Raw genomic sequence first — 18454 nt, forward strand, 5'->3', positions numbered from 1 at the left:
GTATTTAATTATGCAGGTGGACATGGAAAGCTGGCAGCAAGAACAACCCGTGGTGCTGCGAACATGGACAATGGAATCTCCTCACAACTATGAAAATAATTGCCATGAGGTTTCCGTCTTCCTTTGTCCTGGGGCAACCTACTTTGAGGTGGAATTTGATGAAAAATGTGAAACAGAAAGGAGGTAACTTAATAGTGTGCCATCTTTGACTCCACAAACTGTTCACAAAGGGGCAAATCCTGCACTCTGTGCAGAGAATCATTACCTACTCCACCCTCAGCATGCACCATCCACCCTGTACTCTTCTTTGCACCTCTGCTTAAAGATTCTTGACACAGCTGAGCTCCCACTTGAAAGGGTGCAGACAAACTCTTTGCACAGACACTGAGTGTCAAGGCTATGCTCCCTCAGGCAGTGGAACTATGCTTCTTCTTCGAGTGCTTGCTCATATCCATTCCATTAGGTGTGCGCGCGCCGCGTGCACGATCGTCGGAAGATTTTTACCCTAGCAACACCGGCGGGTCGGCTGTGGAGCCCCCTAGAGTGGCGCCTTCATGGCGCTGAATATATACCCCAGCCGACCCGGCGCCCCCTCAGTTCCTTCTTACCGCCCCTGACGGTCGTTGGAACTGTGGAGCGCGGCATAGCTGTCCTCCACTCTCCCTAGCTTACTTAGTCATTCGAAGTTATAGTTATAGTTGTAGTTCTAGTGTTTATAGTTAAATAGTTTTAAAGTTGTTATTGTAGTTCAGGGGGTTAAGGGGGTCGTCTCCCCCTTTCTCCCCCGGCCGCGGGCCCGGGCTCATGCCCAACGCTCCCGGCTTCAAGCAGTGCGCCTCCTGCGCTAAGCCTATGCCCACGAGCGACCCGCACGACTCCTGTTTGAAGTGCCTGGGAGAGTCCCACCAAACAGATAAATGCAAGATCTGTAAGGCCTTCAAACCAAGAACCAAGAAGGAGCGGGACTTTCGGCTCAGGCAACTCCTAATGGAGGCGGCACTTAGCCCGGACACTCCTTCTACGGGCCAGACTCCGGCGCCTAGCACCTCGGTGCGCAGTGCCCCGGCGGCACCGGCTATGACGACCACGCGAGTGGCGTCAGACAAGCCTCCCCGGCACCGGACCTCGTCGGCACCGCAAGCACAGCAAGTGCCTCGGCGCCGGTCATTATCCCCAGGGCATAAAAAAGCCCATAAGACGGGGACATCCGTGCCGAAGACGCCGGCTCCCCCAGTGCCGGGGGTAGAGCCGCGTCTGCCGGTGGAGCAACGAAAACAGGCGCCTCCAGCACCGTCGACTCCGGCGCCAAGGCCGTCGAGTCCGGTGCAAATAGCGTCTCCACCGAGGCCGGCGGTGATACAGTGTCTCCCGTCGACTCCAGAGACCTTCGCGGCGGCGAGAGACTTAATAGCTCTCACGGAGCCGGCACCGCCTCAACCACCGGCACCGAATGCACCGTTGACTCGCCCGGTACAGTCGAGAGGGAAACCTGCCTTGATGCGCCCTCCATCACAAGGGCTGGATCCTCGGCACCGATCCAGGTCCCGAAGCAGGTCCCCACGCCGCTCGCAGTCCCGGCACCGAATATCGTCTCGGCACCGGTCGTACTCGCGGCCAAGATCTTCTTCGCGGCACCGCTCTACGTCTCGGCACCGATATGATCGTCGGCACCGATCAACGTCGAGACGTAGTTCTCGGCACCGCTACGGTCGACGCTCGACGTCGAGGGGCCGCTCCCGGCACCGGGCATACTCCAGGTCCTCGTCGAGGTCCAGATCCGACTCCCGGCACCGACGAGGTCATCGGCACCGGTCGCGGTCCCGGCACCGATCGCCGGCACCGCACAGAGATAGATCATCTCCGGACCGGCACCGTGCGGCACCGCAGACCACGGGGATCGTTTCATCCTTCTCAGCACCGCCATGGCCGTCAAGATCGGTGTCTCGCTCCTCGGAGGACCTGTCGAGATCGGCATACCCCCCTCAGGGGCAGGCCGAGGAACGAGACTTGGGCCATTGACAGGAGAGGGCAGAGGACCACTCTCATGGACCATCTCACTGGTCGTTTTGGACCCCGTGGGCGTACCACCAGGAGCAAGGGGCTTCAATACCATCGACCTCTCGCTCGGGTCACTCGGTCAGAAGGGTCCCAGAATCCACCATCTCTCGGCCTCCGCCTGGAGGCGTGGAGGCTTCTGTGTCCACGCCACCCGACACCATGGACCCAAGTGCAGGTGACGCTCCGACCCAAGAGCAGGGGGATCGGGACCCCCCCTTGGATCCAGTACAACCGGAGGCATCCTCCTCCTCCTCTCCGGATGAGGCAGTGGCGGGCACTTCATGTACGGGTCCCCCTCCGATAGATCTTCGGGCTCACCAGGATCTCCTGCGTAGGATGGCCCGTAATATGGACCTGCAGGCGGAGGAGATAGTGGAGGTGCACGACCCGATCGTGAATATCCTTGGAGCAGATGCCCCATCAAGGGTGGCGTTACCCTTGATCCGCACGATCCAAACGAATGCGGATATGATATGGCAAACTCCTGCCTCCATTCCGCCCACAGCGAGAGGGGTGGAAAGGAAATACTTTGTCCCGTCCAAGGACTATGGGTACTTGTATACCCACCCCCAACCGTGTTCACTGGTGGTGGAATCAGTGAATGCACGAGAGCGCCACGGCCAGCAGGCTGCAGCGCCTAAATCAAAAGAGGCTAAGCGGCTTGATCTGTTTGGCCGTAAGGTTTACTCAGCCGGAGGGCTACAACTTAGAGCGGCGAATCAACAGGCGCTACTGAGCCGCTACAATTTCAACTCCTGGAACTCTATGGGGAAGTTTAAGGAGTTGATTCCCCAAGAGTCCAGGGAAGAGTTTGGAGCCATGGTGGAGGAGGGCAAGAAGGTGGCTCGGACCTCCTTGCAGGCCTCCTTGGACATTGCAGACTCAGCTGCGAGGACCCTGGCCTCGGGTATCGCTATGCGCAGGATCTCCTGGCTTCAGGTTTCGGGTTTGCCTCCGGAGCTGCAGCAAACCCTACAAGATCTGCCCTTTGAGGGACATGGATTGTTCTCGGACAAGACGGACTCTCGCCTGCAGAGCCTCAAGGACTCGAGAACAATCATGCGCTCCCTGGGGATGCATGTTGTGGGCCCTCAGCGCAGGCCATTTAGGCCGCAGCCTCAGCGCTCCTACCCCCCCCCCCGCCTCGTCAGAGACAGGACTCGGCCCGGAGGCAAGGGCGAGGTGGTAGAAGAAGGTGGACCGGCCCTCAACCCGGCCAGAACCAGGGGCCACCTAGACCGCCTTCAGGCCCCAGGCAGAACTTTTGAAGGTGCGGTCGAGGACGGCGCCCCAGTCATCCCCCAGGATCCAGCCCCCTCCTTTCGGGATCGCCTCTCCCACTTCCACCGTGCTTGGTCCCTTTATAACTTCGGACCGTTGGGTCCTCCGCACGGTGGAGAGGGGATACGCTATCCAGTTTTCTTCTATCCCCCCCTCCTCCCCCCCTTCCCCGTCCCTCTTCAGGGACCCTTCTCACGAGCAACTTCTTATACAGGAGGTTTCTACGCTCCTGGCCATGGGGGCCATAGAGGAGGTTCCGATAGAGTTAAGGGGCAGGGGATTTTATTCCCGTTACTTCCTGATCCCCAAGTCCAAAGGAGGTCTGCGACCCATCTTGGACTTGCGCGGACTCAACAAATTCGTAGTAAAGTTGAAGTTCCGCATGGTCTCTTTGGGGGCCATTATCCCTTCCCTCGATCCTGGAGACTGGTTCGCCGCCCTCGACATGAAAGACGCATACTTTCACGTTGCAATTTACCCGCCTCACAGACGCTTCCTGCGATTCGTGGTAAACACGGTGCACTACCAATTTGCTGTCCTTCCCTTCGGCCTATCCTCGGCCCCAAGAGTGTTCACGAAATGTATGGCTGTCGTGGCAGCGTACCTTCGTCGGCAAGGGGTACAGGTGTTCCCGTACCTAGACGACTGGCTGGTGCGCGGTCGCACCAAGGAGCAAGTTCAAGCTCACGTCCACAGAATAGTGCACACATTCAACGAGTTGGGCATCCTACTCAACAAGGACAAATCCACTCTAGAACCTACCCAGAGAATAGAATTCATCGGCGCAGTTCTAGACTCCAGACGTGCACAAGCCATCCTGCCAGACAACCGCTTTGGCACCATCACGAACCTCATTCAAGGGCTCAAGGCCTTCCCAACTACCACGGTGAGGTCGTGCCTTACCCTGCTGGGTCACATGGCTTCCTGCACGTACGTAACCAGGCATGCCAGACTTCGGCTTCGCCCGCTTCAAACCTGGGTGTCATCAATATACCGTCCACATCGGGACAGCCTGAACATGGTGGTCACGGTCCCGAACTCGGTCCTGGCCTCCCTCACCTGGTGGCTAGATCACAATGTGGTCTGCGAGGGGATGCCATTTCACGCCCCACAACCCTCTCTGCACCTGGTCACAGACGCGTCATCTCTGGGTTGGGGCGCCCATCTCAACGAACACCATACCCAGGGCCTGTGGACTGCATCCCAGTTAGCCCTGCACATCAATGTTCGGGAACTGATGGCGGTACGCCTGGCGTGCCAGGCATTCCTCAATCTCCTACGTGGCCGCTGTGTGTTAGTTCTCATCGACAACGCCACGGCCATGTTTTACATCAACAAGCAAGGAGGAGCACGTTCGTCAATTCTATGCCAAGAGGCCATTCGCCTGTGGGACTTCTGCATCGCCCACTCAATCCATCTCACGGCATCGTTCCTCCCTGGAGTCCAGAACACTCTAGCGGACCGACTCAGCAGGTCCTTCCAAACGCACGAGTGGTCTATCCGTCCGGACATCATACATTCCATCTTCCAGAGGTGGGGGTTTCCCCAGATAGACCTGTTTGCATCTCGAGACAACAGGAAGTGCCACGTGTTCTGCTCCCTACAAGGTCGAGCTCCGGGCTCCCTCTCGGATGCCTTTCTACTTCCCTGGAAAGACCACCTGTTTTATGCCTTCCCTCCGTTTCCTCTGGTCCACAAGGTACTGCTCAAACTGCGCAGAGACCAGGCACAGGTAATTCTGATCGCTCCTGCGTGGCCGAGACAACATTGGTACACCACACTGTTGGAGCTCTCGGTTCAGACACCGATCCCGCTTCCGTTGTGTCCGGATCTCATCTCTCAGGACCACGGCCGGTTGCGTCACCCCGACCTGCAATCACTCCACCTCACGGCGTGGCTGCTCCATGGTTCACCCAGGCAGAGCAGCAATGCTCGCACTCTGTACAACAGATTCTACTGAGCAGTAGGAAGCCCTCAACACGCACCACGTACCTGGCCAAGTGGAAGCGGTTCTCCTGTTGGTGCGAACAACGAGCCACGTCCCCGTTGCAGGCATCCATTCCTCTCATATTGGAATATCTCCTCTCCCTAAAACTGCAAGGGTTGGCGATATCTTCAATCAGAGTTCACCTGGCTGCTATATCAGCCTTTCACCCCGGGGAACTCGCGTCCTCGGTATTCTCTAACCCGATGGTCGTTAGATTCCTCAAGGGCTTAGACTGGACGTACCCACAACAGCGTCAGCCCGTCCCGACGTGGGACCTTAATCTGGTCCTCTCCAAACTCACAGGTCCTCCATTCGAACCACTAGCCACCTGTTCACTTTTGTACCTGTCCTGGAAGACAGCCTTCCTCGTAGCCATCACCTCAGCACGGCGAGTTTCTGAACTCAGGGCACTTACATCCGAGCCCCCTTATACAGTTTTCCATAAGGATAAAGTGCAGCTTCGTCCACATCCTGCCTTTCTCCCTAAGGTGGTTTCTCCTTTTCATATCAACCAGGACATATTTCTCCCGGTCTTTTATCCCAAACCACATGCTACTCGCCAGGATCAACGTTTGCATTCCCTGGACGTACGCAGGGCCCTGGCCTTCTATATTGACCGCACAAAGCACTTTAGAAAGACGACGCAACTCTTCGTTGCAGTAGCCGACCGAATGAAAGGCTCACCGGTCTCCTCACAACGCCTATCCTCCTGGATTACGTCTTGCATCCGGACTTGCTATGACCTGGCAGGTGTCTCAGCACCCCACCTCACCGCTCACTCCACGAGGGCCCAAGCCTCCTCGACTGCTTTCCTGGCACATGTTCCGATACAGGACATTTGTAGAGCGGCGGTTTGGTCATCAGTCCACACGTTTACAGCTCACTATGCACTAGTGCAGCAGTCCAGGGAAGATGCTGCTTTCGGATCTGCGGTTTTGCACACAGCAATGTCTCACTCCGACCCCACCACCTAAGTTGGGCTTGGGAGTCACCTAATGGAATGGATATGAGCAAGCACTCGAAGAAGAAAAGACGGTTACTCACCGTTGTAACTGTTGTTCTTCGAGATGTGTTGCTCATATCCATTCCAAACCCGCCCCCCGTCCCCACTGTCGGAGTAGCCGGCAAGAAGGAACTGAGGGGGCGCCGGGTCGGCTGGGGTATATATTCAGCGCCATGAAGGCGCCACTCTAGGGGGCTCCACAGCCGACCCGCCGGTGTTGCTAGGGTAAAAATCTTCCGACGATCGTGCACGCGGCGCGCGCACACCTAATGGAATGGATATGAGCAACACATCTCGAAGAACAACAGTTACAACGGTGAGTAACCGTCTTTTTCCATTGATTACTCTTGTATTAGCACTTGAAAAAACCTGTGGCCGTCATTGCGTGTTCCCAGCATTCACTTTACCCTACTTGAGCACAACTATACTAAAGTTCAGTCCTTTCTGTAACTTACCTCTGTTTCTTTCTGGCTTACTACTGAGAAATGCTTAATATTTGAACTTGATATTAAGGATCAGGGAGCTATGTTGTAGAAATGACCATATATGTGCTGTATGAAGGAATGAAATGTTTATATAATCATCTAAAGCAGTAAATACGTCTCTGAAGGGATTGTGTCTACATTGCTGAGTCTCCAGAGTGGGGTGGTTAGGGAAGTCTGAGAAATTCCAAAGTAAACTTGTCCAAAAGTTTTAAAAATAAAAATGTGTAAGTAATGAGTTGCACTCTCCACAGATATGATTACCTGGAGTTTACTGATGCCAGAGGTGCAAAAACTCGTTATGATACAAAGGTTGGCACTGAGAAGTGGCCCAAGGTGAGTGACTTTAAAATATTGTGCAAAATACACATGTTAATATTGGGGTACCCTGGAACTCTGTGGTAAGAGATTCTGCAGAGACCTTGTAATCTGACAATTTATCTTTGGTGTGGGTGTGTGCACACACCCACCTCTGATGCTCAGAGGGGTAGGGAGGAGGGGAGAAATCTGTAATTCCACAGTGATGCGAATGAATGACCCAGAAGGTCCTTTCCAATAGTAATGTCTGATTAACTCACTACCAGCTAGCATGTAGAAAACCATGTTTCACTGCAGTTAAACATACAGTTGAAATTGTTCTCTGATCTCCTTGTACCTCATTAATTTTAAATAAACCTTGAGATGGCAAGTTGAATTCATTTATTATTTTCTTGTGGCCACTCACGTGCTACTTCATAGCTACTCCAGTGTAACCTTTCCCTCCCGTTATATTTTTTTTAACATTAAAAGCTGTATTGTGGGCTGAAACTTTCAATTATTCTTTTGACTAGAAAGTTGAAACTTTAATTGCTCTAGGCTTTTCAGTCATGTGGTGGGGGGCTAGCACATATTACAGAGAAACCGTGAGAATATTGAAAAACACAATTGCTGAAGGAAATTCATGACCCCAAAATGTCTTCCTGTCATGTACATTTGGCAAAATGACTGTTTTGTTGCTCTGTAGAAAGTGACCTTTAAGGCTGGCCCACGGCTGCAGTTTCTCTTTCACTCTGACAGCAGTAATAATGAGTGGGGCTACAAGTTCTCCATCACTGCTTATGGCCTACCGGATGTCGCAGTTTCTTGGGGCTTGGATTTACAGCTGCTTGTATCCAGGTTGATGGGGCGCTTGGCTTCGCGGAGTATGGCACTGAAATCTCAACTGGGTAAGTTGAATTAGTTTCTCTAGCAGTCCTGCTTCCAGGATGGGGATGAGGTGCAAGAATCTAATATTTTATATTCTTGAAAGGAATACATATTGTTCCAGCCCACTCATATTTGAAAACAGAAAATCCTGACTAGGTTGCCAGTTACAGACCAAGTTGGTAATGACCAAAATTTTTAACCATCTGGCGACTTTTTAGTGGGCTATGTGCAGCAAGTTTGGTTGCTACGTATGCTGCCTCTTTAACCTTCTCTTTGGGAAAATTACAAAAAAACTCCATCACTATTGGCACCCTTTGCAGTCTTAAGAGACCAAGAGTGGAATGGACTTGGAGACAGAACTACTCTGACCCCTGGAGGTGGTCATGTTAAGTATCAAAGGGGGGAATCTTTCATTGCTATTGCATATGCTGTATCTTTTCTGTGGATTTCATGAGGATTTCGTTAAATTTGCACCAGAAAATGGAAAAAGTAAGAATTCATAGCACATCATTTATGCTGATTTTAAAATGTTCCCTTTGATCATTTGGAATTTCTTAAATCTAAAAGGAGCTGGGGGGGGGGACACTTATTTCAGTTCCTGTATTGGAGCACCATATGTCAGCATAATCTGTAGTTTATTTACTAGACCTCTGAACCATAATGCAAAATTCATTCTGATATTAACTTCTGCTTGTGTGTGTTGAGGGATCAGTATGAAACTTCATGAGTGCTTTGTAGTGCAGAACCTGTCCATGTGATTTGGCCAGATTTCTGCTCTGTCTACCTAAACTTTCCCTGAAGTTTTCAGTCACGATTCTGTTGGATTGTTTACATGTATTCTGGTATCACCCACAATAAATTAAGCATTGTCTGCAGGCGCAGGGAGGTGCAATCCCTGCCACAAAGAGCTTGTTATTCAAGGCCCTGGTGCCACAATCTCTTCTGCACATATTTAACTTCAGTCATATGAGTAGTGAATTCAATTGGGCTACTGACATAAGTAAAGTTAAGAATGCATGTGTTTGCGGGGGTTTAGGCCTGTGAAGATAGACAACATACAAAGGGTTGGCCACAGGTATCCCAGTCATATCTGTATGTTTCATATATGAATTAAGATTTCCAAAAAAAAGATCCCAAAGTTAGGAACCTATGTCTATATGTAGACCTGTGCTTTATTTTTCAAAAGTGCCGAGCATCCTATAGTTCTCATTGAGGTCAACAGGAGCTTTCAAGTTTTCAGGACTCCAGAAAGTCAGGCAGATGCCTCGCTGTGGGTTTGGGAACTTACGTTTAGGGTTTCTATTTTCAAAAATCTGTACCTCAGTGTATCCGTTTATATGCGTTTTGTTGCATGCTATAGGTTATGACATGCCAGATATTCCATTCCCTGTATCTGTAGCTTGTAAAGTGCTTTGAGTAGTCGGATACTGTGGTCATGAGTACAGCTTAGATGTTTAAATGTACGGCCTTTTAGAATAGTAACATGCTGTAGCATTGTATTTTTTAATCTGCATTCATGTCAGCAGTCAGACTGTACATGAGTGGTGTGATGTCTGTCTGCTGCATACGTGGCACTAAACATCATGAGTAACCGTCAGTCTGAGACCTTTTTTTGTTCTACATGCCATTTCCTTTTTGTTTTCCTTTCGCGGCAGGTGTTTAAAATTGTGCACTTTTGCAGTCATATAAAATTGAACAAAAATATTTAGTATTGAACATAAATCCATGTCTGTCTTGCTGTTTTTGCAGAGCTAGGTAGTGAAGCAGAGCTGCCTCCTTCAAAAGTGACATCAGTTCTTAATTCTCCTTTATGGAAACCTGTCTTCAGGCATCAGATGTGTCCTGAGGCGACTTTGGAAGCAAATGAACCCAGTCAAGTGCACCAAAATAAAGAGGTATTTAGGCCACTGCTTCTGTTTTATGGGTAGGAAAATACTATGCGAGAGTGGTTTTATTCAGGCTTAATGAGCTGACGCCTCTCTAACTGTACACTGCTAGGCTGAGGTGGCCATCTCATGGGCTGCTGAATTCTCAAAAGAAGAGAAATTTTTGTTCTGTGCCCTTTGTATTAAGTTGTCATTTTGACTAACGTCTGTCTGAGGTATGGGTTGTTCAAATATATAAATGAGATGCAAGCATTTTTAAACTGATATTAAGTAAATGTTTCAATACTCTTTCCAGACTAAGAACTCTCATGTGGATGACTGCCGTAACTTGCTTCTCAACTTTGCAAAATCAGATCCTTCCCAGGATTTCTGTGGGCAAAATTCTGAGCTTTTCAAAGGACTTATACAGGCATGTAAAAAACAGGCCCCAAAGACAGATATAGTTGCTGGTTCCACTGTTGATCAAGCTGTGAACGCCACATTTGCTGCTTTGGTGTATCTCACTCCAGATTTATATGGGAAGCTACAAAAATATGGTAACTCTTATATTAGTGAATATATCAATAATGAAGGCTGATACTTTGTAAGAAATCATATTATAATTCAGTTGTAAAACTTGAAAAATGTATTTAGTTTCAAAAATATTCAGAAGGTTAGATGTTTCATCCTGTATAAAGAAAATATTACAGCCCTGCACTCACCAACTAGTGCCACAATACCACAATAGACTGTAATAAGATTATAATGCTTTGTTAGTGTTTTTCATCATCACAGCTCTTTTCGAAGGTTAGCTAATCATCACAAATCCTCTAAGTCGCATAGGCAAATAGGGTTATCCTTGTTTTAAAGATGAGTAAACTAAGCCAGAGATGTTGTGATTTGACCAAGTCCACAAGGGGCATTGGTTTTTGAACCGGGATTGTAACTCAAAGGTATCTGTCTCCCACGAGTTGAGTCATTAGAACACAACTCTCTCTCATTAAACATTTCCTAAACAGCAAGGAACAAAGTATTTACATTTTAGCAGTACTGTTTGGGGAGGAAATGCAAATGAAGCCCCTAAATAGTGTCATGCTTTGGAAAGTGAGCTTGCAACCCACTGTGGGGTTTAAGTTAATATTCTGCTCCTAACTCATGCAGTTGGCTCTCGGTATTGCAACTTGTACCTTTCCAGGGAATAGGGTTGCCAACTTTTCTTTCTAATATGCAATACACTACTTGTGTCATAACATGCTATCTGAAGTAAGTGCTCATCTGTTGAACAAAAAAGTGCTATTTGGCCTCTCAGGGTCTGATTCTAAGGGGTACTGAGCACGTGCAACTCCCATTGAAGTCCTGGGAATAGCCTCTATTTGTCCTGCCTGTACATTTGCAGGACCCATATGTATTGACTGTAACTGTACATACTCATTCATTATTCCACTTTGCAAATAGGTCTGCTGTCAGGGTACAGGAGATGGTTTTAATGCATTACCAGCCTTTATAGTATATCCGTAAGAACAATAGGGAACAAAACAACCTGCCTGGCATTGCCTTAAGAGGTAGATGACAGGGTCTATCACAGCCTTTTGCAGATATCTTATTTTATTTTAATCGTTAAGTGATGTGAAACTGAAGCAGTGAATAAAAAGACTTTCCTCTTTTTTTTGTTTTCACAGTCCTCAGTGGAGGCAAGATGCCTCTGACTGAAGAGTTTGCACAAGTATATTCTCTGGCTGATGGGATTAGAATATGGATGGTAAGGTTGTTCAGGATGATTATTTCTATTTGGGTTTTCTTCTTTCACATATATTTTTGCTCCTGAGCCCCAATGCGGAGTCTGTGTCACTGTACTTTGCAATGTAAAATGTAAAAATGGTTTTGGTGTGTGTGTGTGTGTTGGGGCGGGGGGGGGCGGCTGAGGAGGGTCTGTTTTTATTTTTTCTCAATGATTGCAGATCAAATTTGTTCAACTTAAAAGTAAAAAGATGTTTTTCCTGACTGCCATGTTTTTCCTGACTGCAAAGTCAATTTTGGCTAGTCTGGCTTAGGCCTTTCATTTCATGCATCATTACCAGTATCTAAAGATTCTGTGAGCCAAGCTCTTCCCTAGGCTTTTCAATGAAGGTGCAGAGGTAGAATTTTGCCCTGCAATTGGAATTCTTTTGATTATAGTATCCTAGAAATGGAGGGCTGGAATGGACTTCGAGAAGTTATCAAGTTCAGCCTATTGTGCTGAGGCAGAGTTGCCACAATGACAGCCCTACATTTCTATGATACTGACAGGTATTTGTCTAACCTGTCCTTAAAAACCTACAATGACAGGATGTCCACAATTACCTCTGGAAGCCTACTCCAGAGCTTATGCATCAGCCAGAAAGAGAGATCTCCCTCATGTACTTATTTTGGTTCTGCTGTGCTAAAAGGAGGAGAGGAAAAAGTAGTAAAATAATTGTGGGGTTTTTGTCATTTAAATCACCAGCTGTGGTTAAAGATATGCACAGGGATCAGATCTCTTGGCTGAAAAGAGAAGAGATACACACATACTTACTTTTACCTGATTTAACGCTTGTTGTGCACAACATGTCTTTGAAAGAACTGGTATCATCAGCTCAGCTTTCTTTTGGCATGAAAGAGTCAAGCTTTTCAGTGCATTGCACTGGGTTGTGCCACAGGCTGACCAGCAAGACGTTCTAGACCATAAAGGACTAGTCCTGTATTGGAGACTTAGCGTGTCTTAAGAATCTCAGGAGTGGACTAATAAGATTCTCTAATTGTGGTACAGTCTTCATGCTGCCATGCCATCTGGATAGGCAGGATTTCACATTTTTAATTAATTTACTTAACTTCCTATCTACAGTTAGAAATGAAGCAGAAGTTCCTGATGGGTAAAGGAAATGATACAGCAGAGAAACAGAATATAGAAACAAGTGAAGTGAACCCAGAAATCCTTGGTAAGTGTCTTTCCTGATGGCTTAGCCTAACTTTATCTTATGTAGCTCTTCTCATTTTTTCTATGCTCAAGGAAATTAATTAGCAATTTAGGCTATCTTATGTTTGTGGACAGGGATAAATTAGCTGATGTGATGTGCACTGTCTCCAGAGATTTTTCCTAAAGAATGAGAAAACAACCAGTGTACTGGATCATCTTACTGATGGTTGAACCATCACTTTAAAAAGTTGTTTGTAACGACACTTCACATATTGCATGCTTTGTATGGTTGGTGTGAATATTTTGAATAGGCACTTAATAGTGGGAGATCCAGACACTCACTATCAAGGGGCAGGAAACCATACTTCCAGGACTTTCTGGCCAGAAGATAAAAAATTTAAGAGCCAAAAAATAAGAGCCAATTTCTACTTAAATTACATAGGAAAGGTATTACACAAGATTGGATCTGGTGATTCTACTAACTTGCCTTCCCCTTCCCCCACCAATTTTTATACTGCAGCAAAACACTGTATTCAGAAGAGCTTATTGTTGTTAAAATTTTTGCCTGTGAGAGAAAAGGCAAAAGATCTTGCTTCTGATAACTGGGATGCTTCAGAAGTAGAGGATGTCCAACAGTACCACGATGATAAACGTCAAAGGACTAGTTCTATCGTAGAAGCAGATTTTCAAGCAGCAAACTCATTGTCTTCGAATGGAGTAATTCACCCTGCTTCTGCAGAAAGGGGTCGAGTGGTAGACTCTGACACAAAGATTAAGCAAGCGCCAGACCCACCCCAGACAGAAGTAGCCTCTGAATCTCAAAGTAAGCCCCTTGAAAATACAGTTTCACAGCAAGAGGACACAGCATCTCCTCCCTCCACTCCAACTCGCAAATCTCAGTTCAGCCGTGGAAGACTAAGGCTGCTATCTTTTAGATCAATGGAAGAGCCTAAATCAGTGCCCACTGTGAAGGAGAAATATCCTGTACTGAAAAATATATTAGACTTTATTAAGGATCAATCACTTTCCCATGAAAGGTGAGCAAACTTGAAAATTTGCAGTCCATCGTATTTAAGGTTGAGTGACTTCAGAGCTTTCAGATGATGAAATAAAGTATATTTTTATCTTTAGTAATATTTCTCTAATTTCAGGTACATTATATTTTGATATCAAGGCATCAAACTTATGGCTCACAACCCACCTGAGGTTGCCCAGGAATATTTAATCTGACTTATTTAACTCACATAAAACTTCAGGATTATGAATAGTAATTACATTCCCTTACTGTCCCTATGCTGCAGTTTGCCCTGCTTCATCAAATCTGCTTGTGAGGTGGTGTTACTTCCTGTCTGTGGTTGAATGGGGAAGGAACTGCTTCTGGAAATTACAACTGCCTAGCTGAGTTAGTGAGTCTTGGATAACAGATCTAGAACAGTTAGAGAAGGGATCTTCAAAGGGCCAATCTGCAAATTTTAACTAGAGGACGTTCTTCCAGAACCAGCCCAAGGTTTAGAGGTTAGAACAGGGAGTTGCGAATCCTGGGTTCTATTCCTGGCTCTGCCACTCACCCTGCGACTTTGGGTAAAATATTTGTAAATAACCCATTATTGTTGTTACCATGGTGTTCAAGGCAATATACAGTACAGCTAATAATTTAGGTGCCAACTCATCAAACTTGTTTAACTTCTCAAGTGTTGATTTGCATTATGAGGTACAGAAGAACGGGTGTTTTGAAGTTGTCATTGGGAGTTTGTGTTTTTCCTAGTATTTTAAAGGTCCTTGCTTTGAGGAAAGCCCAAGCCCAAAGTATCCTAGAAGTGCTGAAGACAATCCGCCAGTGTTTAGAATCTCTTGGGCAGCCGCACTGTTTCCATCCACCTTGTGTACTCTTTCTCTTGGAACTTCTGGCCTGCCAGAAAGATTTTACAAAGTAAGTATCTTTCTTAGAAAATTGGAGCTAACACTATTCTGTATAACATGTCTACATGCCCTGACTCAATACTGATTGCCCAGGGTGAAAAGAATGAGAAGTGATGGCCTTGTGAATACAGATACAAGAGCAAGTGCATATATTGTGTCCAGATCAATATTTAAGATTCTGTGCACACTTTCTACAGTGCATTTTGATCGTTTACATTTTCATATGGGTACTTGGAGATTTAGTTTCAGTATTCTTATTTATGCCAACAGGGGTCAGCAGCTTACCCGCAGCATACAGCTATTAAAATGTTCCCAATTATCTAACTGGATCACAGAAAACACAGAAAATTAGACTAGAATAGTCTTAGACATTCACAGTCTTTAGCTTTCTGTTTATTATTTCAGTTTAAACTGCTGCCCCTAAATAGGATCGGTTCATCTTTTTCCTTCAATAAGAATTTAAGCTGGACCTGGGTTAGATTAATTTTAGTTGCTCTGTCAGCAATGCTTGCTTGGGAGAGTTCTTTTCCCTTTTGAGTCTTTTCTCCATGAATTAATGTATTAGCTAATCTGCAGTTAGATACTTAGTTGTGGAACTAGCTTCCTCTGGCAGTGTCCTATGGCTAGTGTTTTACCAACTCATCTTTTTAGTCATTCAGTTGCTTCTCTGTGAATATTGGGATTTGGAAAGATAAATTAATTTTAAATATGACTGATAGGTGTTCAACATAACTCTTAAAAGATGGTGATTATAATGTGTCTACGTAGATTCTAAAGCTGATTGCCTCTGACTTGCTGCGCAAACTGAGTTCTCATTATAGAGTGCTGTGTAAGATCTGTTAGCTGCTTTCTTGCTGTGTGTTTTTAAAATTTATTTGAGTTGGACTTTTCAGGGCCAGGTGGTCAAATGTTATGAGTCATCTTGATACTTCTGACAGTTCCATAGGAACAATCTGCGTTTGGTGTCCTGTTTTGCGCTTCGCTTCTAATTCTACTTGTATTGAACAAAGTGTGCTATGTGAAGTAAAGTGGTGGATTCTACATCTGCTAAACTGACTTTTTAACTTTTAGTTATTTTGGACACTTGGAAGGTTGTGGTGTTGAACTGCACAAAGAAATTCGAGAGTCCTACTATCAGCTTGTTCTCTTTTTGGTCAATGCCATGAAGGGATTTAACAGCATTAATGACAGGTACGGAACATAGCCCACCTATGTAACATGAAATGTTATTTTTGTTACCTTTGTCCTCCCTCACACCTTCCCTTCTATTATTAGTTACATTTATTGCCTTGTATCAAATAAGAGTGTAAATTCTGGTAGTGGTGTGACCATTCTTTCCTCTCTATGCAGTCTGACATGATGGGCTATAATTAGGGCTGCAATTTTGTCACGGGGGTCACGGAATCCGTGACTTCCAGAGACCTCCATGACTTGAGCCCCAGTGCCTGGGAGCTGTAGGGTTCTGCACCACCCCTGACAGTTGGGAACTGCAGGGACCGAGCTCTGGGCCACCGTGGGAGCTCCAGACCAGGACCCCTTGGGTGGTGTGGGGAGCCTGCAGCTCCCCATTTTGTTCTGCATATTTTTAGTAAAAGTCTTGGATAGGTCATGGGCTTCTGAGAATTTTTCCTTATTGCTCATGACCTGTCTGTGACTGTTACTTAAAATGCGTGACAAAATCTTAGCCTTAGCTGTAATTATTATTGGGGCTTTTTGGTGCTACTATAGTGTAGAAAATCACTTTTTACTTAATTTTGCTAATTAGTAAGGACAAGGATAAAATTCAGCAGTACTGGATCACTTTGTTCATTTATTTTGACATATGTAATGTAACTTTTGCCTCTTAGTATACACTTTGGAGTATATCAATAATAGTAAATGTACTGTAGCACATTTGGCAAGAATAACAAAGCATTAGTGACAGGAGACAGCACCACAGCACACTCTGCTGTTAAAACTGCATAGTGAGACAATCAACTTGATGATTAGAACTATTGGCATTTTGAAAGCTTGTGGGTTAGTAAAGTAAGGTTCTACTATTCATTTAATTTAACACGCAATAACTTATTTAAGGGTTTAGTGATAAATACTTTATTCTTTTCCCCAAAAATCATACTGCTTCAACTTCAGATTAAAGCTGTCATGTTTTCCCAATTTGTTTAGATCATTGCTCCCTGCCTTATCCTGCGTGCAGACATCCCTCCTTCACCTCTTGGATATGAGCTGGGAACCAAGTGATCTTTCCTTTTTTGTTGATATTCAGTTACCACTTCTTCTTATGACTATGTCACAAGAAAACATAAGTATTCATGACAGCGTGATTTGGTAAGTCAGCAAGACTATAATTTTTATATAGAACTAAGTTTTTGTACAGTTTTTGGCAAGAATGAGCTCTGAACTTTGAAACAAGTAGTAAAGACACTGAAGACAGGTGAGGTAAAATTTTCAAAAGCATTTATGTCCCATTTTTCAAAAGCTACTAAATCATTTAGGCTCCTAAGTCGCATTGTCTTAAGTGCTTTTGAAAACTTTACAGAGATGTAAAGAGTAGTAACTTCTGCACTAGCAGAAATTTGTTTTTAAACTGACTATTGCCATGCAGTATCACACTACTGGCAAGTTACCAGCAAGATAGACCTCATCTTACTCCTCTGGCATGAGCATCGCATCTGCATGACTCAGAGTGCATTCATTTTAACCTTACCCTTTTACCCTTGGCCTGTTTGTTCTAGAAGGAAATAATCTTAATTTGTCCATATTCTATCATAATTACCCAACAGCAATTCTATGAGCTTGGATTTCCCAGGTGATGTGTGTTCGCCCCAGTGTGTTTTTTTTTTTTGTTTTGTTTTGTTTTTTACAAAACAAAAAAACCAACAACCCTCTTTGTAGCGGGAGGGGGGACGGGGGAAGGTCTCTGGAATATTGTGGCGGTGCTTTAGTTTTTAGGTGAAATACATGATCTTGTCTCATTAGCACCTTGTGTCTGAATTTTAGTTTTTTAAATAAACTATCCCAAAATGCATGATTAGGAAGCCTGTTTGCATTCAAACTTTAATTTTGAGCTTTTTTTAGTCAGTGGAGTGAAGAAGATGAGATTGCAGACTACAAGCAAAACTCCGAGTGGATGGATGAATGTCAGGATGTAATGTTTGAGACCTGGTATGAAAAGATAGCCCAAGCTGACCCGGAAAAGCAGAGAAAGGTGACCTCATGGTTTGTTTATTTTTTCATGCTCCTTGCAGGAGATTTTTTTTTCAAAGGCGCAAAGAGAGCAACAGCAAGCTCCCACTGGTTTTCTGTGAGTTGGGCACCGAACTCCCCTGTGTGCCTTTGAAAATCTCCTTGGAAGTGCATGCGTAGATATCTCATCATGCTTTCTTGCAGAAGGGAACATTCTGCTTTGTGTTTCGAAAGGGCTTTCTCATAACCAAGAAAGATTCAACATGTAAATTGTGTCCATTTATTGTTCCAGATGCACATGTTTGTTGCTCGTTACTGTGACCTATTGAACGTGGACATATCATGTGATGGTTGTGATGAGATTGCACCCTGGCATCGCTACCGCTGTTTGCAGTGCAATGATATGGATCTATGTAAAACTTGTTTCCTAGGTAAGGATCTTGTCAGAAAATACTTCTGGAGCCGAAACAGTGTCTTTCCAGATCATGCATTAGAAAGTTTTCTATGAAATGGGCAAAGGGAAAGTGTTTTTTTTTTTTTTTTTTTTTTTTTTTTTTT

At 45.7% G+C, this 18454-nt stretch overlaps 1 protein-coding gene across 2 annotated transcripts in view; it reads left to right on the top strand.

Annotated features, from left to right (window-relative positions):
- ZZEF1 (zinc finger ZZ-type and EF-hand domain containing 1) overlaps positions 1-18454 on the top strand; it is an 87232-nt gene that overhangs the window by 34994 nt on the left and 33784 nt on the right. For both annotated transcript variants that reach the window (XM_034752211.1, XM_034752213.1), the window contains exons 22-34: positions 17-183; positions 7066-7147; positions 7815-8016; positions 9746-9891; positions 10178-10418; positions 11541-11620; positions 12722-12815; positions 13314-13830; positions 14559-14723; positions 15785-15904; positions 16877-17038; positions 17789-17918; positions 18189-18327. In XM_034752211.1, the coding sequence (XP_034608102.1) occupies positions 17-183; positions 7066-7147; positions 7815-8016; positions 9746-9891; positions 10178-10418; positions 11541-11620; positions 12722-12815; positions 13314-13830; positions 14559-14723; positions 15785-15904; positions 16877-17038; positions 17789-17918; positions 18189-18327 (2245 nt within the window). The remainder of the gene's footprint in view (positions 1-16; positions 184-7065; positions 7148-7814; positions 8017-9745; positions 9892-10177; positions 10419-11540; positions 11621-12721; positions 12816-13313; positions 13831-14558; positions 14724-15784; positions 15905-16876; positions 17039-17788; positions 17919-18188; positions 18328-18454) is intronic.

The sequence above is a fragment of the Trachemys scripta genome, chromosome 18 (genome assembly GCF_013100865.1).
Source record: "Trachemys scripta elegans isolate TJP31775 chromosome 18, CAS_Tse_1.0, whole genome shotgun sequence".
In the NCBI taxonomy this organism is placed as follows: Eukaryota; Metazoa; Chordata; order Testudines; family Emydidae; genus Trachemys; species Trachemys scripta.